Genomic DNA, 23,130 nt, shown 5'->3' with positions numbered 1-23,130 from the left:
TGGTTACAGTGGTAAATTTTATGTTACCTATATTTTACCATAATGTTTTAAAAATTAAAAATTTAGGCCGGGCGTGGTGGCTCAAGCCTGTAATCCCAGCAGTTTGGGAGGCCGAGATGGGCGGATCACAAGGTCAGGAGATTGAGACCATCCTGGCTAATATGGTGAAACCCCGTCTCTACTAAAAAATAAAAAAAAAACTAGCCGGGCGAGGTGGCGGGCAACTGTAGTCCCAGCTACTAGGGAGGCTGAGGCAGGTGAATGGCGTAAACACGGGAGGCGGAGCTTGCAGTGAGCTGAGATCAGGCCATTGCGCTCCAGCCTGGGCGACAGAGCAGGACTCCGTCTCAAAAAAAAACACAAAACACACACACACACACACACACACACACACACACAACAAACAAAAAAAATTAAAAATTTAACAAAAACCATAATAAAAATTAATTCACAAGATGAAATTTTCAATTTGGGAAAGCCCAGGGAGATACGTCTTTCTTCATTTTGGAGATGAAGAAAAAGGCCCAGAGAGTTAGTTATAAAATGAAGTTTGTAAGTAGAAATCCTCCTAAGGAAATGGTCTTGTGGCCCCAGGCCTTGGAGACTGCTGAGCTCTTGAAGCTGCTGAGCTCTAGTGCAGGGTCCTTCCAGTGGCATCCTTCCAGTGGCAACCAAAGAGTTCAGTTAATGTTGTCCCATGCTTTCAACTCTGTACCACCAGAAATGCTCCCCAGTCACCTAAAACATTTGAATGGGATGTGAGGACAAGAGGAGAAAGGGGATGTTTGTGAGAGGAGTAGAAATGCCTTATTTTCTTACTCCACTACCCTTGTGAGAATCCAAAAAAATCCCCATCCACGCCACCACCCCTGGGCCTCTAAATGCCTAAAAGATAGCCCAGAGCTCTAGGGTGACTAATCAGAAAAACACTAGCCCTTCTTCTAGGGAAGGCAGTACTGCTGCAGGGTGCTTGACTTGGCAGGTCAGCTAACTTTCAGCCCCTACTCCCTCCCTCTCCATGGAGGGGATTGCGCAGAGCATTGCCTGTGAGACCACATGCCAGACCCAGTCATGCCCAACCTAGATGTAAATGATTATCCTCATTGATCATTCTAAGAAGATAAACTCTCATCATCCAAGCTGGCACATCTTCAGCAAATTATGTTGCCCAGCATTTCCAAAACAAGAAATAAAATTAGTCTTGTATCTGATTCGGAGAAGATTACAATGTTAGTGTATTAAAAAAAAAAAATAGTACTCATATGACCAAAAAATAGAGCTTCCGATGAAAAAAAAGGTGCTAATTAAGAAGCAGAGAAAAGGAAAAAGGTTTTTAAGACAATTGATAGTGGGTTGAAAGAAATACATTAAGTGAACATGATTCGTTTTAACTGCAATTGACTACTTTTATGCTGCACCTCTGTATTGTGACTAGTCTCCCTGGTCATTGTATAAAACATGCAGTTATTTATATAGATCAGTGTCTCTCAAAGCATCTGAGTCAGAATCTTAGGGGACAGGGGTCCCTAACATCTGTATTTTTAATAACCATTCCAGGTGATGTCAATGTATCTTGAATAGTAATAATAATAGCTAATTTTGACTTCCATGTTCCAGCTACCATATGTCAATATTTTTTCAGTGTTTTGAGAACCACTGATATGGATGCTACTACACTAATAAACATTTAATATTACTCATAAATAAAATACCTTCCAGTATCACAGACTTAGTCATAGCATGTAGGTAAAATTATTCCCTTTGGGTCTATGGCGATATTTTAAACTTCTGTTATTATCTTACAATTTCAGTTTTAACCATGTCTTTAGGACCATGTCTTTAGAACAAGGCTGTATATGCAGGGTTTTTGTTTCTTGTCTTCATTTTTTTTTTCCCCCAGAAGCAAACAGGATTAAGTAATCTCACTCATACAAAGGGTTTTCAAGTTCTTTCTAACCTCAGAAACCTGAAAACCTGGAGAAGTTCTTATACGAATGTAATATTTTTAGCTGCTGTTACACCTTAAGTGCCTTGAAAATGTCATTACTGTCTTACACCCCAGTTATTCATTAACTCCTTACTACTACCCTTCTAAAAGTCTCCTAAGAGCTTGCCATATATTTTCTATTCAAAGGCATTTAAATCTTTATGTACTTACCAAATAGGCAAAGACTGCTTCATGAAAATTTTAACCATTCAGGGTACATAGATTTTGAACTTCGTAAAGGACCGTTTCCACACCTGGGAGTGTGCTTGGTCCCATGCTGGAAGTTACTGTGCATTCCCCACTTTACAAAGGAGCATTGGCCAATGCCCATAAAAGAGAGCATTGATTGTATTAAGGAGAGTTGACTTTATACCAGGCTGCCCGAGAGAGACTTAGTGTCTTTCTATATGCTTACTAGCCATGTGACCTTGGGAAAGTTACCTTCCTCTCTGCTCTTCAGTTTCCTCATCTGTAATGAGGATATAAATAATAATGCCTAACACACTTGTTAGGAATAACTGACTCACCTATTCTCATGTAAGCTCTCAGAACCATGACTGTCACAAGAAATGATACACAGATATTGTTAGCCTTTTCAAATTATTTCTCTGATTACATTCAAATTTCTATGAGTTAACTTCTTACCTAAACTATAAGTAATGCACTTTTTCTTTCTCTTATGGTTACTGATAATCTACAATGTATAGATTTTCACGAGTATGTCTGGAAGTCAACCAAATACACCCCACAGTTTTTTTCCACATGAATGCTCTACTGAAAAACTATGGAGACAATTAGCATTTATGTCAAAGAAAGAAAAGGCAATGAATTGCATTAATATTTTTTACTAGTTGTGCATAGCAACTTCATTTATTTTTTCATCTGTAAATACAAATAATGATCAGTATTCAACGTATGAGGAAATACATTTATATGCATTATATATAATTATGTATGTGTACACATATATTCATATATAATTATATATCTCACATATAATTGCATTATATATTTAAAATATGCATTATATGTGTATATTATATAATGCATATAATAAATATATAAATTACTAATTTTTCCATATAAATATCATCTTTGGAAAGCATCTCAGGTACCTTATTTATAATCAACATATTTATTTTAATATTTCTTCAGTAAATAGTAATTAATATATGTATATATAATTATATACCACATATATAATTACATGTCACAATAATAATATGTATATTAACTACTATTTACCCAGGACATATTGAAATAAATATGCTGATTATAAACGATGGCATACTGTTAAGGGTAACACACAAAACTGAAAAAGTGCTCCATTAGTTTTTAGGGTTTAAATTTCTCCAGAAAAAGGGGTGTTGTTGGGTGCTGCTTTTAGCCTGAGTCTATTGCTATCTCTTGAAACACAGAACCACCAAAATCTGTTAGCACCAGGGCTGTATGGATTTGTGAATTCCTCCAGATGGAACTTACCTTGTTCCAAACACAAATGTTGATAAGAGTTCAGCAGCTCCTGTGGGATTCCTCCCACATAAACAGGTGAATTCACCACCAGTGGCTGGGCTCCGGACTCCGATGCGTGCTTCATCAGTCCATTCATACTTGTTGATATGAAAGAGCCTTCCTTTTTAATAATGACTTTATTCCACTTTCCATTACAGTAGGATAGCCCCAGTAATAGATCCACTTGTGTAAAGGCAAGACTGGTATTTAACCGGAAGCTCAATATTCCACTTTTCAGCTCCATCTGTATTTTATGTTAAAAAAGAAAGTAGGTATATAAAAAGGCTGCAGAAGGGCAGTTTGGGAGAGAGCAGAAGGACAATTTCTCGAAGAAAAATAAAACAGTTGCCTGAAAGCACTCTATAGAAATGTGTCACTTTACCCTAAGTTTCTGCTTAGGAACATAGGAAATCCTTTTCAAGCTTATAGCTGACATGAAGAATGTTGTATTGATGTAAACAAATTCATATCTAGTAATGATTAGACGATGTGATGCAATGTTATGTAGACCTAAGGTTTATTTTTGCTGCAACATAGTTAAAAGATTAAACCCCTGTGTAAGTGACTGAATGACTGAAGAGAAGAGAACAGTTTGAACTATGACTCTTTGAATTTTTAGAAAACGAGAAAATACTACTTCATGTATCAATTTAATTTGGGGGAAAATATGACAAGACAATAAGAAAATGAAATGTCAAGCTTGATTAAGCTTATTTTAACTGGCTAGTGAACTCAATTTCAAATTTGTAAGACATATTTTGATTCAATATTTCAGTTTTATTCTAAATCTTTAACATAATTGCTTCTATGTGTATTCTATTAGATGACTGTACCATTTTCTAATGTGAACATATTTCACCCAAATTTTCGTAGTAAAAAATAAGTTCATAGATTTTCCTTCAAAAGGTCTCCTAATTATTTTACCTAATATATTTTTACTTTGTTAGAAACATATCAGTGACCATAGGATATTTAAAATCTTGAGATCAGTTGTGTTAAGTAAAACAAATTAAATCATGCCAGACGCAAACTATGACTTTTTCCATAAAAGTATCATCTTCAGGAAGGACCTCAGGTAAGCAATTGTTCATTTGTCTATCCGCTTATTCGATAAATACCGAGTCTCTTGCAATGTGCCATATACCTGCTGCTCTAAGGTAAACACTGCTCCTAAGAGTCATGCTGTCTAGTAGCAGAGGCAAACGTGGGAGCAATGCTACAATCAAGACAGGAAAGGGGTAAAGTGAAAGCAGATAACAGAGAAGGCTTTTTGCTCCCTGGAAGTTGGGAAAGGTTTAAAGTAAGATTTTAGAAAGTATATCAGATTCATGGAGGGTCCCCCAAGGAGGGGGACTAATATGCACGACATGAGAACATCAGGTTTAGAGAAAGGCACCAACTTAGGTAAGACAAAGGGCACATATGGAGGTGGGAGCTGAGGTAGTGTCTTGCCAGCTATGTAGAAGCCAGATTTTAAAGGACTTTCAGTGATAGGAGGGTCTGGTATGGAAAGAGTGTTTGGTGTCTGTCTGAAACCAGAACTCATATTCTTTCCACTATTACCTTGCACTAAAAGCTTACCTTACCAGAAATAAGAAGTACATACTGAAAACAAATCTCGTCTACAATTCAGGAAATGCGTTAGGAAATGCATTTAATTGTGAAAACATATTGAGAGTCATTAAAACCAGGATAATGATGATGCTGATGAAAGGGAAGACTCGATCTAAGGAGTATTTGTAAAAGCAACTCATTAGGACCTGGTAAAAAGGTAAATGAGTTAGATGAATGAAGAGAAATTAAGAACACCTCTCATCTTTTTGGATAAGTAGGAGAGTGTTCTGCCATCATCACGTTGTGAAAAGCATTTGAAAGAAAGGCTGAGGGTTGTTATTGACAAGGAGGAGGGGGGAGTTCATTTTAGATATATTGAGTTTGAAATGCCTATAAAACATCCAGATGAAACTCTTTTTGAGGAGGTCAAATATAAAGATATGCAGTTTGGTGATGGCCAAGTAAAATGGAGAAAATACATCACAAAATAAATAAGATTATTCAGTGAGTATAAAAAGACTGAGATAAAAGGGAAAAGATTAGTGTCCTCAGCAAGACTAATGTTTTAAAGGGACAGCATGGTAGAAAACAGTTCTTTTAAGTGACAATGATCTCCTTAAAGAAGCTAAGAGAACTTAATGAAATCAGGAGAAACTAGTACTTTGGAAAATCAGTAGGGAAGAATGAGAAAAAAACAGAGAATAGCAGAAAAAGAACAAATAAGATAAGAAATAAAAATCATTGGACTAGGAAATGCGGGGGTCATTGACCACTTTAGAAAAGTGATTTCGTAGGAAGGTGCGGTAGTGGCAGGAGCCTAATGTACAGTCATTTTAGGGACTGAAGTGAGATGAAAAAGTGGCAATAACAAAAGTAACCACTTTCAATGCACTTGACCGTGAAGGTAAGGAAAAGTACAGTGGAGGAGGCTTCATAGACAAAAGAAAAAACACTAAGGAAAATAAATTTCAATCATTCCATATATTGAGGGAAAAGAGCCAATTGAGAGGGAATAGTTGAACACACAAAGAGGGAAGACTGTAGAACAAGTTCTTGCAGAAGAAGGGATAGAATCTAGGATGATGGTAGACATATTTTCTTTAGTTGTAAGCATAGTAATTGTTCATTTGTTCCCCTGAATCAGTAGAGAGTTAAATTTGGCTTGCCTCAAATACAGTCAAGTTGATAGATAGAGAGATTGAAAGTTGAATATGTATACTTGTTTTTATCAGGACAGTGAGGGACTACCTGATGACATTCAGGTTATAGTGTTTCTAGATCCTAAGATTCTTTTCTTTCACTTTCTACTCCTAAAATATATTAGAAAATCCTGTAAACAATAGATATTGTTTAATAAAAGAATTGGAGAGCTCAAAACACGTTCTCACGCCTGTATTAGTTTTCCTATAGTGTTTAGCAATCTAGCTACTAGAACTGAGAAGCAAGGTGGCTAGACTGATTGGTCAAGGTTTGTGAAGCCCAATACAAGATTCAAAATCAGGGCATTGGTAGAAATACTGTTGAAGAAATACATTATGGTGGCTCAGGTAAGGAGCAAGTTAACTAGAAAGTGGGCTGATAGTCAATGGTGTCAATGCCTTGGTGAACTTAATGAGAGACTGAGAGAGCTAGAGGGATACGAGGTTATATTTTGAGATTTAAGGTTCTGGCAATGGAAACATTCTGAGTTTATCAAGTTCCAGGGGATAACCATGCATACTGAAGTAAGTTAGTATAATAGAAAGAGTTGAAATCTGTGAGCAGCCTCAGTCCTCAGATATGGCAGACTGTAATGTACGTTTTATGAAAGACTGCTTCCTTTACAGTTGCATGGGAAGTGTTAAAAGAAAGCCAAGCACATAGTGAGCACTCAGTATATATTTATGTAAGTGTATTGATTTTTTTGTTTGTTTGTTTTGAGACAGAGCTCTCTTGCCCAGGCTGGAGTGCAGAGGTGCAATCACAGGTCACTGCAGCCTTAGACTCCCAGTCTTCAGCAATCCTTGCCTCAGCCTCCCAAGTATTTAGAACTACCCACAGTGCCTGGATAATTTTTTTACTTTTATTTGTATTTTTGCATACAAAGGGTCTCACTATATTGCCCAGGCTGGTCTCGAACTACTGGCTTCAAGCTATCCTCCTGTAATTCCAGGCTTCTAAAAGTGCTGGAATTATAGGAGCGAGCTACTGTACCCAGTCTTAATTTTTAATTTTTAATTTTTTTTAGTAAAGTTACTTAAAGTTAACAGTATTATTTAATACAGTAACAAAGCAACGAATGGAGGAAGGTGGAGGGTGGAAGTGTGGCATAGTAAGGCGTATAGACTTCCAGTGCAGTCATATGGTCCTCAAGAGGAGGAGCCAAATGGTAAACATCTTTGTTTCCTCCACAGTATATGCACATGTAGATGACTCAGTGATGCTCAGTGAAGGTCACCACAGCATGAGCTCATTCACATGTTCACTCATTCATTCATTCAACGATATTGATTAACATGATAATTGCTAAGGCTTAGGCACTGAGGATACAACTACAAAGAAGAAAACCAAGGTCCTTGGATTCATAGACATTACGTTTCAGAGAAGGAAGCCAACAATACACAAGAGGACAAATAAATATTTAAAGAATCAGAAATTCTAATAAATACTATGAAGGGATAAATTTCCATTTCCCTTCTTAGCAATACTGGCATTGCATATACTAGGAATATAAAAAAAAAAAAAAAAGAAAGACAAAAAGTGAACGTATCTTAGACTCTTAAAATCACCAAGACTTGTATTTAATTGTCTATTTGTCTAGAAATCAAGAATCTAAGGGTGAGATGTTCATATTTTTCTCCTGTTTCTATGCTAGTTCTTTAAAACAACTTTTAAGAATTAACATTTTTAATAACATACTTAACAGTGGTATCAGATTAATGATTAAAGACAAGGAAAAGCAGTTACAGTTGTCCATTGTATTTAGAGAAATGTATAAAAATGTTTATAGCAGTCTTATTCATTGTAGCAAAACGTGGGAACAACCAATACACCATTGGTAAGAGAAGAGAAATACTACACAACCAAGAAAATGTATACCTGTGTGGACACATAAATGACTCAGAAATAATGTTGAGTGCTAAAGAGAGAGCATAAAACAAATTTTATAAATTTCAAAAGCAAGAATTTGTAGGTATTCATTAGGTGTTCAAACTATAAAAATGCATGGGAACAACAAACACAAAATTCTGATTACATATGACATCTAAAAGAAGATGGAAACACGATAGGAAAGACTTTACAGATAGAACAAAAATAATAATATTTAGTTATCAGGTGTGGCGGTAGATTCAGGAGTGTTCACTGTATTATTATATTTGATTATCTATATGTCATATGAAAAATATATAATATATATCCTTTTGAAACTCATATCAAAAGATAATGAGGGAAATAGTGTTTTTCATATCTTAAGATACTAAATTGTATTTTCTTAATTCCTTACATCTAATCTGTTTTCTTAAAATGATAATTGTTACAATTATCATTTTAAAAAATTACTAGGATAATAAAATACAAAATATTTCACAGGACTTCCATACTAAAAATGACTTTGGGAAAAAAAAAAAGAAAAGAAAACAAATGTGAATTTGTAAAGAAACCCCAATTAAGTGTAATGCCTGCCAACACTTGGTTTATTGATTTTATAGTTGGATCTAGTATTTTAAAGTAATTTTAATCAAAGTAATTTACATACAGCAAGAAAATCAGGTCCATCTTTATTATAAACGAAAAGAAGTAATCCATTTAATTGGTCAGTTCTGAACTTAAAGGAAATCTCAAAGTTCATTCCACCATGAAACATATACGGATGAAGTTCCAGGAACCCTTTAAAGATAAAAACATGTACATGTTAGCATGTGTAATACAATATTGTCAGCATTGTAAGGGTGATAAGAAACTCTAGGACACATTCTGCCACTGAGTAAATCTCACAAAAGAAGATGCAAATCAATGTTAAGAAATCCCTTTTTTAATTGTACAGAAGTGACAGAAAGACCTAGATATATTAAGAAAGACTTTGATAGATATTATACTTTTTAAGAGGAAGAAATTTGCTCTGATATTATACTTTCTAAAGAGGAAGAAATTTGCTCTCTCAATCATGTGTTGTCTGTATCATGTATGATTATTACTGTTTTAGGTTAAGTATTAACAATAAGTAGTTTGCATTGACTAAAAGAAACTCAGAATGACCTTGATGAAAACAGAACAATAAAAAATGTGCAGATTATATTATTAATATCATACGTCTTTTTGTGCTAAAGGCAGTTTAAGCAACTAAATAACCAACCAACTTAGCTATAAATGTAGGAGGCAGAGATAGGCTTTTATTTGATGAATAAGCCAGGTATTCCAAGCCACCATCATCCCTCTCCCCTTCCGCTGGGTGGAAGTCTCTGCTCTGATCAGGCAGAGACTCAATGTGTGTGTCAGGGCTAAGCTACAGACACTTACACCTCCCCTTTCATTGTAGCCTTTTGAGCAATGGCAGGGATAGTGGTTCTAGTCTCCAGCTCTCTCTCAATGACCTACTTAACCCATTACTTAGCCGAGAATTAACTCTTAAGAACATTGTTCTTCTATATAATGAGATAAATAGGTATTTGTGGATTAACCTAGTAAACAAAACTCTTTGAAACATCTTTCTGAGTGCATTATAAGTACACATCTCTAACTGTATTCTAGTTTCCAAACAATTGACTTGCAAATGGACATTGGTGATGCTAACATATGTAAATCAAGAACTGCATGGGCTACCAGAGATATGATACATGGATGTATACTTATGAGTCTTATAATTTATATTGCATATTCAGGCATCAAGAATATATTTGTGTGCACCATTGGAATAACTAGGTATTTCTGTGATACTAGGTTCGTATGAGGTCAAGTTAATCAAACAGGAGAGATTAAATTATACAAAGGATAGAACATAGATTTTAAGTGAACACTCATGTCTTTTTTAGAGCATTACCTGCTCCTAGGAACTGAGCTCCTTCATTTAATGAAGCGGGGCATCCCTCCCAGCTGTTATACACGTTGATTTGTTCTTCAGAATTCTGCCAATCCAGAGGTTCCCAAATAGCCGACGGATTGTAATTCTTCATGAAATGTACATCCTTGAGACAGCCCACAAAACCCTTTTGGATTATCTCTGCAGGAGTTTATAGATATCAAGAAATATGTATTTAGAAAGATTCTTTTCAAGCAATTAATTTTATGTGCCATTAAAATCAAAGAAATAGGCACTAGCTCTCACCACCTATTCACTGCAAGCCTCTTAATGATTCATGTAAACACCACACCATCAGCTATAGTAAATGATAGCAATTATAATGTTTAGCACTGGTTCAAACACATCATATCTGCAGAAACAGATGTTTATGCAGAAACCTTGGTTTTGCAGTAGCAAGAATATTGCCTTTTCAACTAACACAGAAAATTCATCTGTCACTAGCCTCAAAGATAAAGTACTACGACTTTAAAAGTTAGATTTGAAGGGAGTGTTTGTATTTAATACGTGGTTTGTAGTTTAGATTCCTCATCTATGAACCAGTCTGTTACTGAAGTAAATCAATAATTTGGTTTCATTTTTTGGAAATGTATATAGTGTTGACATTGAATGTGGAACTCTCCAGACCAGGTAAATGTGGGGTTCATAAATACAGTGAATAGGGTGATAACAGAAGGTTGAGACAGAAAATGTACAAATGAGTGATTTAGAGAAAAAGCAAGAAAAAAATCAAGAGGAGGAGAAGGCACACTGAAGTCAAATTTCACATAGCCACCTCCTTTCCTATGAAGGCAAAGCTTAGTTTTCAGCTTTGAGTTTATGAGTTTTTTATAAGGCCAATTTACATAGACAAAGTAAAATTGTTCATTCATAATGGAGATGTGTCCTTTACAGGAAGGGTACTTAGTATCAGGGTATTCTCTCCTTCTAGTACCTGAAAATACTATTTCCCAGAAGGGCAAAAAACAAAGGGTGTGTGTGTGTGCGTGTGTGTGTGTGTGTGTGTGTGTGTGTGTGCGCGTGCGCGCGCGCGCGCTAGAGGGACTTGTCTATCAGTCTCAAGTAGTTGAATGAAACCCCTGTCTAATCTAGAGACATTTCTGAGGAGGTAACGATAATCAGCCTTGAGAATTCAATTATACCCTTCTCCAAAATTTGATGAACACTTTCTATTCCTTTTGATCTTCATCATGATTCCCTGAAGACTACAACCCATGAACAAATTATACTTATCTGGGTCCTAGCTTATTTGTAATATTTATGTAGTTATATTTTAACTTCCTGGGAGAGACTTGGAAGGCACCCTGTGATTCTTAATGAGAACTTGGGAAACAATACTAGAATTATTAGCATTTGCGTTTGAAGGATGATTTTTTTTTTCCTACCTAAGGTTAATTCCATTCATGTTCGTTTTAATTAGTTGCATTTTAGAATATGTTCTTGTGCTCTTGTTCTAAAAATATGAGAATCACTTTGTCTATAGCTCAGTTATAGCACTTACGGCATTAGGTTGGAATTACCTGTTTATACGCCTGTGACCTCTATTGTGATAAAGATCACATTTTATTCATCTATGAATATCTAGGGATTGGTTTAGTGCCTATGACATAGTATTCAGGGAATGTTCTTCACCCTATATAGTTTTCCATTTCTGTGTTATTTCACATTCAATTTAAAATCTTACAAAAAACGATGCATAAGTCCTAAAATAACATACCTTTGACTGAAAGTATTATAATTCATTACAGCAAAAGTTTTAATGAATTCCTTTTATATATCAAGAACGGGGTACTAACAATATAAATACAAGCCATATGGAATACACGGTTCCTTTAAAAAAAAAACAGAGACCTAAAGGAAATTTTTGGCACGTTAATATAGAAAATATAGCATGAAGTAGAACATAATACTTATTCTTACTTTAAAATGATGTAAACTGGTTCTATTTTAAGTTTGGATGACAACATATAATATACCTTACTAAACTCACCAGAATCCTTCCTGAGGATGGTATAACTTTGCGGCAGCCCTCCCAGAAAGACTCCTGTGTTCTCTCCAATAACAGTACTACCATTCAGGATGGCAGAGGAACCTAGAGAATAGGAGATGAGAAACACACCTTCACCAGGATACTCTATTTTTACTAACTCATCAAATAATAAAATCCTTCGCCAGCCTTCGGGATACCACTCTCTTGGTTCTCCTCTCTCCTCATTGCCTGTTCATTACTTTTCTTCACTGGCTTTTCCTCAACATCCCAGCATCATGATGTTGGAATGATCCAGACCGCCTCCATCTCAGGCCTCTTCCTTTCTCTACCCATAGGGACCCCCTAAGTACTCTAGAGGGATGAGTAGTGGGCTGGGTTCCAGTATGAACTACCAGGGCCAAAGTCCAGGGTTACCTGGGTCTCTGACTGTGTGGCATAACAATGGAAATCCCTGTTCATATTTCTAATGCCCACCTTCTTTGAGAGGAGAGGCAAAGCTATTTGTGTTTGTTTTTCCAGAGCCCAATCCACTCCAATTAGCCCTACTTACATCTGTTCCCTTGGCTTTCAATACCATCCTTTGCTGGAAGTTCTGATTTCAGAACTCAGACTTGTTTCTTGATCAGCCTACCTGATATCTCCTCGTGGATGTCTCAGAAATCTCAGCCTTAACATGTTAACAACCATGTTAACAACTGAACTTTGAACGTCTCTCTCCAAACCTGCTTCTCCCACAATCGTGCACTCCCTGGTTTGGGCAGCTGCATTCTTCCAGTTGCCTGAGACCCAAACCTAACAGGCTTGCTCTACATTAATGGCCAGTAAACTCTGTCAAAGACCAGATAGTGTCTTTGTAGACTATTCAGACTCAAGCAGCCATAGATAATACATCAATGAATGGGTGTAGCTGTGCTCCAATAAAACATTATAAAAACAGGCATGAGCTAGATTTAGACCATGGTGATAGTTTACCAACTCCTATTCTGCCTCAATCTCATCATCAAATCCTGTTAATTTGACATTCACAATATAACCAGAATCTGAATACTTCTTATTATATCTTCAATTATCACCCTTGTTCAGGTCTCCATGATTTCTTGTCTGAATTAATACAGAGTTATTGCAGAAGCCTATTAACTGATCTCCATGCTTTCATCCTCATTCCCCTTATAATTGATTCTCAAAAGATCAGCTAGTGTGATTCTTTTAAAGAAAGCAGTCATATCATGTCATTCTTCCCTCAAAATCCTTCAACAGTTTCCTTCTTTCACAGTAAAAGTCCACAAGGTCCCATATGATCTAATCCCTAATGACCTCTGTGACCTTATGTCCTGTCATTAGCCCTTTCACACCCTCTTTCCCACACTGGCCTTCTTGTCGGTCCTTGACATGCCACATATAGTGTGCTCTCACCTCAGGGCCCTGATACTTGCTGGCCTCTCAACTCAAAGCATCCTCTTCCTGGATATTTACATGGTTTGCCCCTTTGTCCCTTCAGGTCTCTGCTCAAATGTCACCTCATCAGAGAGACTTTTTCTTTTTTTTTTTTTAATTATACTTTAAGTTCTAGGGTACATGTGCACAATGTGCAGGTTTGTTACATATGTATACATATGCCATGTTGGTGTGCTGCATCCATCAACTCGTCATTTACATTAAGTATATCTCCTAATGCTATCCCTCCCCCTCCCCCCACTCCACAACAGGCCCCTGTGTGTGATGTTCCCCTTCCTGTGTCTAAGTGTTCTCATTGTTCAGTTCCCACCTATGAGTGAGACCATGTGGTGTTTGGTTTTTTGTCCTTGAGACAGTTTGCTGAGAATGATGGTTTCCAGCTTCATCCATGTCCCTACAAAGGACATGAACTCATCCCTTTTTATGGCTGCATTATTCCATGGTGTATATGTGCCACATTTTCTTAATCCAGTCTATGTTTGATGAACATTTGGGTTGGTTCCAAGTCTTTGCTATTGTGAACAGTGCCACAGTAAACATACGTGTGCATGTGTCTTTATAGCAGCATGATTTATAATCCTTTGGGTATATACCCAGTAATGGGATGGCTGAGTCAAATGGTTTTTCTAGTTCTAGATCCTTGAGGAATCACCACACTGTCTTCCACAATGGTTGAACTAGTCTACAGTCCCACCAACAGTGTAAAAGTGTTCCTATTTCTCCACATCCTCTCCAGCACCTGTTGTTTCCTGACTTTTTAGTGATTGCCATTCTAACTGGTGTGAGATGGTATCTCATTGTGGTTTTGATTTGCATTTCTCTGATGGCCAGTGATGATGAGCATTTTTTCATGTGTCTTTTGGCTGCATAAATGTCTTCTTTTGAGGGTGTCTATTCATATCCTTTGTCCACTTTTTGATGGGGTTGTTTTTTTCTTGTAAATTTGTTTGAGTTCTTTGTAGATTTTGAATATTAGCCCTTTGTCAGATGAATAGTTTGCAAAAATTTTCTCCCATTCTGTAAGTTGCCTGTTGACTCTGATGGTAGTTTCTTTTGCTGTGCAGAAGCTCTTTAGTTTAATTAGATCCCATTTGTCAACTTTGGCTTTTGTTGTCATTGCTTTTGATGTTTTAGTCATGAAGTCCTTGCCCATGCCTATGTCCTGAATGGTATTGCCTAGGTTTTCTTCTAGGGTTTTTATGGTTTTAGGTCTAACATTTAATTATTTAATCCATCTTGAATTAATTTTTGTGTAGGTGTAAGGAAGGGATCCAGTTTCAGCTTTCTACATGTGGCTAGCCAGTTTTCCCAGCACCATTTGTTAAATAGGGAATTCTTTCCCCATTTCTTGTTGTTGTCAGGTTTGTCAAAGATCAGATGGTTGTAGATGTGTGGTATTATTTCTGAGGGTTCTGTTCTGTTCTATTGGTCTATATCAGAGAGACCTTTCTTAACATACACACCCACACACACCCGCACATACACCCACACACAACTTTCCCTCTCATCTTGCTTTTTCATTCTCAGAATTTATCACCACTTGATATTTGTTTAAATTTTTTTTTTCTGTATTTTGCTGCCCCATTTCTCCCCAAAAATGTAAGTTTTACAGTGTTCTCTTTGCTCCTTGTATCCAGAGTGCCTAGAACAATATCTGGAACATAATAGGTACTGATTAAAATTGTGTATTTCCTCAATGATTTAATAAAAGCCTGCATTATTATACAGGTACAGTGACCATGTTATAATTACATAAATGTGGCAGATAGGGTAGGCTGGAGCAAAAGCTAAACTTAAATGTGAAAAAAAACAGGATGTGTGTCCCAAGAATGCTTCCTGTCAACTGTGTAAGTTAGGAAAAAATATTCACTTTTTTTCTCAGCCTTGGTTTCCTCATCTCCAAATGCAGACAAAAACTGCTTTCCTCTACTTCCCTTGCTTTTTGGAAGTCAAAAGTAACATGAGAGAACATAACTAAAGGTCCATGCAAATTGTAGAAAACTGTAAAAGACATAGGTAACTTAGACAGAGGTGACTTCATTCTTTTCTTTCCTTTTTTTTTTTTTTTTTAACTGAAGACCTTCATTGATGAAAAACTGGTTGCCAGACTTCATCATTTTAGGAGCATCCCAAAGGCAAATTCAACAGCAATATAGATGAAATTGAGTAGAAATGATGGTGAAATAAGGATGTAGGAATATAAACAACAGAAAAGTATGGCAACACCAACATATCAACAGGGCTATTTATACATATCAAAAATTACTTACCCGTATATATCCCATCAAGAGTGATTTGGCCAAAAGCTTGATGCCTGATAGCAATTATTTCATGCCATTTTCCATCACTATATTGTTTACCATGATCATTAGTTGTAGTTACTTCCACTGGTGACCCCTTAGGGGAATGAATGAATAAATAAATGTTTATATACACATATCTACACATAAACACACACTTACATGTTTGTTATAAACCAATTTACAAGTTTCAAAATTATGATCCTGATACAAGCATGCATACATTTCAAACAGAATTCAAAATTAAAGTTGATGTCTAGCATCATTTTGGCTTCCCTGTGATGTATTAATACTTCCCTGAGCACCACAGTGCACAGATCTGTAAAGGTCTCATCTTTGCAATAAGAATTTCTTACAAAGCCACTTGCATTTTCTGATGAATATAGCTATTCATCAGAAAGGTAAAGAATTTTCTATTCTAAAATTTTAGACTTTACTTTTCATGGTGTAAATATGAAAAAGAAGAGAAGAATTTAAAACTAATAAAATACCACTAAAAATGAGTTCTGAAGATAGAGAGATGTCAGACAAGTCATTCTTATCTTCACAAAACTATCAATAACAAACGGGAATGACATTCACCTTAAAAACTAGTCAGTTATGATACATTAAACATAAGGGTGGAGTTAAACATAATACACAATGCTTTGAAGTCAAAATCCAATATTTATAGTTCTGGCTAAGGTAATCATATAATAGTTAAAAATGTGTTCCTAAGTGATAAGACATAGGAAATGGCAGATATTAAGAACAGAGTTTAGCAAATAGGAGGTAATAATAATAATAATAATAATAATAAACTGAGAAAGAGAAATAGAACAGATGCCTGCCATGTCACTACTTTCAAGAAAAGTAAACACTTTTCCAGTATGTTATAGTAGCCTTGGTTACCTATAGTAACATTTTCAGTGTTAAGAGAATAAGACTAAGTGACAGATATCCCAACTTTATCACCAATGGCTACTAGTACTACTATTAAAGAAAACTAAAACAGAAATTACTCTAAAACTTCTAAATGGGAATGAATTTTCTTCTTAATAAAGTTGATTTACTTAGCAAGAATAAAGCTCATTCTATTAAAATCTTTAAAAATTAAAAAATAAGATTGGGTAAAATATTACTAAAACATTTAATTAGCAGAAAATTTCACCAAACTCTAATAATTTTGCTATACAGTTTTTTTCAAAAAGAGAAAATAGATAATTGATGTAATGAAGTTGAAGATGTATACTGAAAAACATACAATGTTAACCGTATCATGTTTAGTATGATTTCTGTTTATCTTTCTCTGAAATGGCTTCTGTGATATAACATGTCCACGCTACACATTTAATTGGCTCCTGTCTGGCCTCATAAAGCGCTTGACAACATGTATGATATACAGAATTTCATGTTATCAAAGTAAAAAAAAAAAAAAGCTTTTAATTTCCCATGAGTATGAGTGGGTTGCCTCTCACATGGACAATATCCCAACTTTTACAGACAACTCCATCAGCTAGAAACATGACCATCTGGCAAGTTCTAGTCTTTGTATTTTTGTAGGCTGACTTTCCTTGTATCTGTTTTGTCTACATACTCTTTTATTTTCTTCAACCCTATTTCAACATTTTAATATTTTACAAACACACATTTCATTATCGTAGTTTAATAATTAAAACCAGAACTGGTGTCGTGCCCAATTAATGTGCCCTGGTAGCATGCCCATTAGTTTTTCCATTAGTGAATTCAACAATACTAATGGGATTACTAGCATGGGATGCTAATTGGGCGTGACATAAGAAACTGGCTTACTTCTTAGCATACCCTTGCTAATGATGAAATTAATGAGCATTTTATTAAATGCTGTCTCATCAAAGTGTACTTAGTTAGCGTTAAAATTGTTACAAATGATGCTGCATTCTAAAGATCAGGTGTCTGAGTAAGTGGTTCTTCATATTTTGTTTGGCAACAATCTGAAGCATTAATAGTTCTCTACATCAGAAATCACATTTATTGGAGACAAATTCAAGTTCATTACCTACAGCCTCAGCATGCCAAACTCACTTTATACTTATGGCAATTTAGAATATCATTTTTTGAAGATTATTTTAAGATTACTTCCCCCCACCAATGAAAAGGAAAGAAAAATTCTGTGATGACTTCTGGTGTCATATTATTCATGTTGTTCTTTCTATTTGGAACATATCAGACACATTCAACAGATGGTATTCGGAATTGTTTTAAAGCTTTCATTCTCATAGCTTCCTTCCAAGTAAAGCCAGAATATGATGTGAATTTCCTGTTAATGTCACTGAACATAGAATATTTAACGGTTTAACATGGATCATTACTGGTCACTAAAGTATGATCTGGTCAAGTATATTCAAAATTGAATTTAATTAAATGAAGAATGGGAAAATTATAGCTAATTGTTGGAGATTACAAAAAATACAGTAATTAAAAGTTATAGTTAACTTTTTTATTGTACCTTTTAACAACGGCAAGTGTCCAGTTTGTAATGTACAAACACATTTCTAATTTTATGTACTATGAAGAATCTCCCTTTCCCTAAACATTTATTCAATAGAATGCTTTGGATAGTTGGATGACAAACCAAATACATTTTTATATCTATAGCCTCTATATTGTATTAAATTGTTATATAAGGAATTTATTACTGATTTTATTAAGAAATTTTAAAAAGAGCAAAATACATGATGATTTCATGTTATTTTATAAATATGTGCTAGATAATTACTTTAAAATTCCTTGAAATTCTCTTCATAATTCAAAATTTGGCTATTTTGAATGAATTCAGTAAAAACAATTTAAAAATAACCATCTTATTGTTTCCTGATAAAAGTCAAATTATCTGAAAACAGACAAGTTTAAACAAGACTGGGCATGGTGGCTCATGTCTATAATCCTAGCACTTTGAGAGGCCAAGGTGGGAGGATTGCTTGAGGCCAGGGGTTCGAGACCAACCTGAGCAAAACAGCAAGACTTTCTCTAATTTTTTCAAAATAAAAAAAAATAAACAACAATTAAAGCTTTATGTAATCATCACAAGCTAGACGTTTTAACTGAGAAAAATGGATAATTTTCTTCAGTTATGAGTAGTAGTAGTATCTTACCAACAGTTATTGAGTCAGTCAACCAGGTAATATGTCAATGGTCATTTATTTACTGAGCATCTACTATGTTCCAAAGACTGTTCTAAGTCCTGAAGAAGTATCTGTGGACAAAACATTCATAGACTTTGCCCTCACTGGATCATGCAGTCTGATAAGAAAGACACACTAAGTACATAATTACTTGTGCCATGAGTATAGTAAAGTATTCACTAGATAATCTCGTCCTCATTTAAAGATTAGAGGAGAAAAACTGGCTTAAAGTGGTACCCAAAGTATTTAAAATATAAATAAATGTAATGCCAATAGAAGACATATGAAATAAACTTCTATACTGTTTTAAATCCAGGGTAGCTCTAACTTCATACAAGAAGCTGCATTGATATTACTTTGGAAAAGGAGAGCAAATAAGAGAAGAGTATTCAAAATTTTCTCCATCCCTCAGTTTTAACACTTTGTCTAAAAATGAGTGGGGCTTTCATTATAAATTTAGAAAATATGTTTAGTACCTGCTTTAGTGTATAAATTCCTTGGAGGTAAGGAAGGACACAGTCCTTGCTAGCATGAGCTCATTGTTTCATATATAGTTAGTATCATGACCCATGAGCACTTAGTGTAATGCATCTGATAACATTTTCTCAGCTAGATCCCAAGGCCATCCTGCTCAACCCATACCTTGTATTTTAAACAATAAATAAATTGTCACTTTCCTGAAAACTCAAGCAGCTTTTACTTTATGGAGAGATATTATTTCAGATAAAAATTTACTTACTAGACATCACTAAACCCTCCCCACTCCCTTTAGCCCCCAACTTGGTTTTAGCAATTTTTTTTTGAGACAGGGTCTTGCTCTGTTGCCCAGGCTGAAGGGCAGTGGCTCAATCTCGGCTCACTGCAACCTCCACCTCCCAGGTTCAAGCAATTTTCTGCCTCAGTCTCCCGAGTAGCTGGGATTACAGGCACCTGCCACCACATCCAGCTAAGTTTTGTATTTTTAGTAGAGACAGGGTTTCACCATCTTAACCAGGCTGGTCTTGAATTCCTGACCTCGTGATCCACCTGCCTCAGCCTCCCAAAGTGCTAGGATTACAGGCATGAGCCACCGCACCCAGCGGCTTTAAGAATTTTATTAACACTTGGTGGGCACCTACAGACCATGTCTACAGTTTAGCGTTTGGCTACACAGGGTAGAGACAGAGCAACTGGGAAAGCTAATAGCAGTGATGAGTACTCTAAGTAATTGTGTGAGTGAGAAGGGTAAGGGGACAGAAATGAGGGGCAATGCCCCATGAATGTTTCCCTGAACTCTGTTACCACGCTTTGCACCAGCCTGTCCAGGTGATCACCGTAAAGGAGATAAAAAAGATGAGACCTGCCAGATGAGTTTCCTGGCAGCCATTCTCAGTTAAGCAGTTTGACCTCTTTACCCTCCTATCCTACAGAGTTTTAAGGTATTGCATCCTTTAGAAAAAGCAACACCACATGTCAAAAGAGATGGCAGTGATGCTTCAGATTTGGGGAAATCATTTTTGGATTAATTCTCCGATGACTGTTCCATGTTTGGTAGGGGGTGACTATTAATACTCAAAATCTGTGATGAACAACCAATGGCCAGAATTCCAATGAGTGTCATTCTGTTCATTTCTGTGTTCCTAGTGCATAACTGTGAAGTCCAATAAATTCTTAGCAAAATTTCACTGAATGAAATAATTCAGTGCTATTCAAATAATTGAATTCAGTGCTAGTTCTATCCCTAAACCACTCTATCACCCTAGTTAAGCCACTTCATCTAAAGCACGGATGAAAACAATGTCAACCTCAAGGGGCTACTTCAAGAATGAAATGAGATCATTCATGGGAACCCACTTTGTATACTTTAAAGCTCTATAAATAAGTGGTCCCGTGATTAGTTTTTCTCCATCTGGCTTCTTCTTAAATATCTCCAGATACTAACTGATTGAAGGGGAAAAGCCAGATTTTTCTTTCTCATTGACAGTGTTCTATTTTACTGTACTCTCCCCTTTCTTTTTCTGATTTTTGTTGATTTTTTTTAACTTAGCATTTGCTCTCCTTTCTAACCTTGTTAATTTGGATGTCCTGCAGAACACTTTTTTATTAATAGTAACTAATTTATTTTTCTACAACATTTAAAATCATACATTTGCCCTATTTATTTTAAGAAAACAAAACATCAGTTTAACCTATTCCCTTACTCCACCCATACCCCGCCACTCAGCTGATACCTTCAGAACTTTTAATTCACTCATTTTTCCTCTCCTTCAATTCTTACTAATTTTAGCAACAAATGATTATTCACGGTATTTTTTTTCTTGCCCTTGCTATACTTCTCTTCTATTTCAAAGATTTTTATTTGTCACTGTAAAACAGAGTTCTAGTCACTCTATCATTAAATATTTAGGCATAGCTTAATATTGCTAGATTTATTATTCACTGATGCTTCTTCATTTTATATTTCTGACTCTGTTATTTTTTCTTTTGGCTAGATTACATACTGAAATATTTCTTTCAGTGAACAGTGCACAGATGGATTTTTTCTGAATTTATGGATATCAACAACCATCTTTCTTTCATGTTGAAAAGTAGTATAGCATTGTAGCTAAAATCATGGTCTTTGGAGCTCAGTTGCTTGTGTTTATAACCTGGCTTGGTCACTTATTAGGGTTGTGACTTGGGGAAAATTAACTTACCTGTGACCCAGATTCCTCACCTGTAAAATGGGAATATTAAGAGTATCTACCTCACAGAGTTGTTGAAAAGTTCAAATGAGTTTATATGCGTGTATAGGCATACGTGTGTATGAAAATGTATAAATTTACGTATAGAGAGAGCACTTACAATAATGCCTGGCACAAAGAGGTCTCACAGAAGTATTAGCTTTGCTTAATCTTGACAGGAAATTGATGAGTATTTTCAATGGATATATACTAAATTCCCTCTTAAATCAGATATTCTCTCCTATTTTTTGTTTCATCATTTTATGTTATCCCTGTTTTTCTAGAGCATGTGCTTTTTGTTCTCCTTCTGAATCGCTTCTTAGTGACAGTAGTAGTATCTATCTTTCTTGTCTGCGTCACATTTTTATTATGTATTTTGAGAGATTTCTTCAACTTAATCTTCTGACCTACTAATCTGAGGCTCAAAGTGTCTCTCCTCTAATTAATCTACTTAAAGTTTTCAAATAAAAAATAATATTTTCCTTTATGTAATTGAATCAACTTCAGCTGATTTTTTTAAATTTTTTTCAGTTGCCATCTGTCTTGCCTTCTGCGATAGCTGCTGCTTCTTCCTTTCCCTCTGGCTGCGGGATCTGCTTAGGTGTGATGCTATTTCCTTTTGCTTACTCACTGCCCACCTGCTGGCATCCTTTAAGAAGCTGCCTTACAAGGGGACACTCAGAAATCTTTGTCTCTGAGGACCCACAGTGCACCAGCCAGGGAGTTAACGGGCCCCTGTCAAGTCATGAGGAAGGAGCCTTTCTGCCCCTGGTCCTTCGAGTGGCCACTGTGTGACTCTCTCAGCTTCATAAAGCAGGGAGACCTTGGCCTGCTTTTTGAGGCTGGTAGGGTCCTCAGATACACTTGGTACAATAGGCCCTGCCTTTCCTCTCTAAGGTCAATGGATCTCCGGGGCACATGAGGCTGAGATCCTCAGTCAGATTACTTAGTCCATGATCCTAGATGCAACTTGGATCCAAGGGTGAACGTTGTGCCTGCTTTACCAATAAAATGTAAAACGTTTATTTGGTAAGCACATCAGTTTTAAGTTGAAGAACTAAGAAAATGGAAAGCTAATATCTTTTACTTAGTTTTATTTCTCAACTACTCACATGCCTAATACAATACCTAATATCAAATGCTCACTGATATTTGTTTAACTCAAGTGAAGACAACTGTTCAGTGCTTTCCCAACACCCTTAGGAAAAATTCAAATCCTCACATTCACTTACAGGGCCTTAAATGACTTGGTTTCTACACAGCTTTTCAATCTTCAACCTTTCCCTTTGTCTCTGTTCCCAGCTATATCAGATTCATCTCAGTGTGCGAAAAGCGCCATGCTCTCATCCACCTCAGGCACTTAATATTTGCTATTTCCTTAACGTTTGTTGCTCACTTTGCCTGGAAACTTTATGTTTAGCGCCTTCCCAG

General features: G+C 35.9%; 1 protein-coding gene across 1 annotated transcript in view; it reads right to left on the bottom strand.

Moving 5' to 3' along the window:
* USH2A (usherin) overlaps positions 1 to 23,130 on the bottom strand; it is a 790,277-nt gene that overhangs the window by 439,718 nt on the left and 327,429 nt on the right. The window contains exons 22-26 of the mRNA XM_021927201.2: positions 15,825 to 15,951; positions 12,100 to 12,201; positions 10,071 to 10,250; positions 8,790 to 8,920; positions 3,470 to 3,743 (exon numbers count right to left, since the gene is read on the bottom strand). Of these exons, the coding sequence (XP_021782893.2) occupies positions 3,470 to 3,743; positions 8,790 to 8,920; positions 10,071 to 10,250; positions 12,100 to 12,201; positions 15,825 to 15,951 (814 nt within the window). The remainder of the gene's footprint in view (positions 1 to 3,469; positions 3,744 to 8,789; positions 8,921 to 10,070; positions 10,251 to 12,099; positions 12,202 to 15,824; positions 15,952 to 23,130) is intronic.

Source organism: Papio anubis, chromosome 1 (genome assembly GCF_008728515.1).
Source record: "Papio anubis isolate 15944 chromosome 1, Panubis1.0, whole genome shotgun sequence".
NCBI lineage: Eukaryota > Metazoa > Chordata > Mammalia > Primates > Cercopithecidae > Papio > Papio anubis.
Note: the sequence above shows the minus strand (reverse complement) of the source record. Positions and strands in the feature narration are given on the sequence as shown.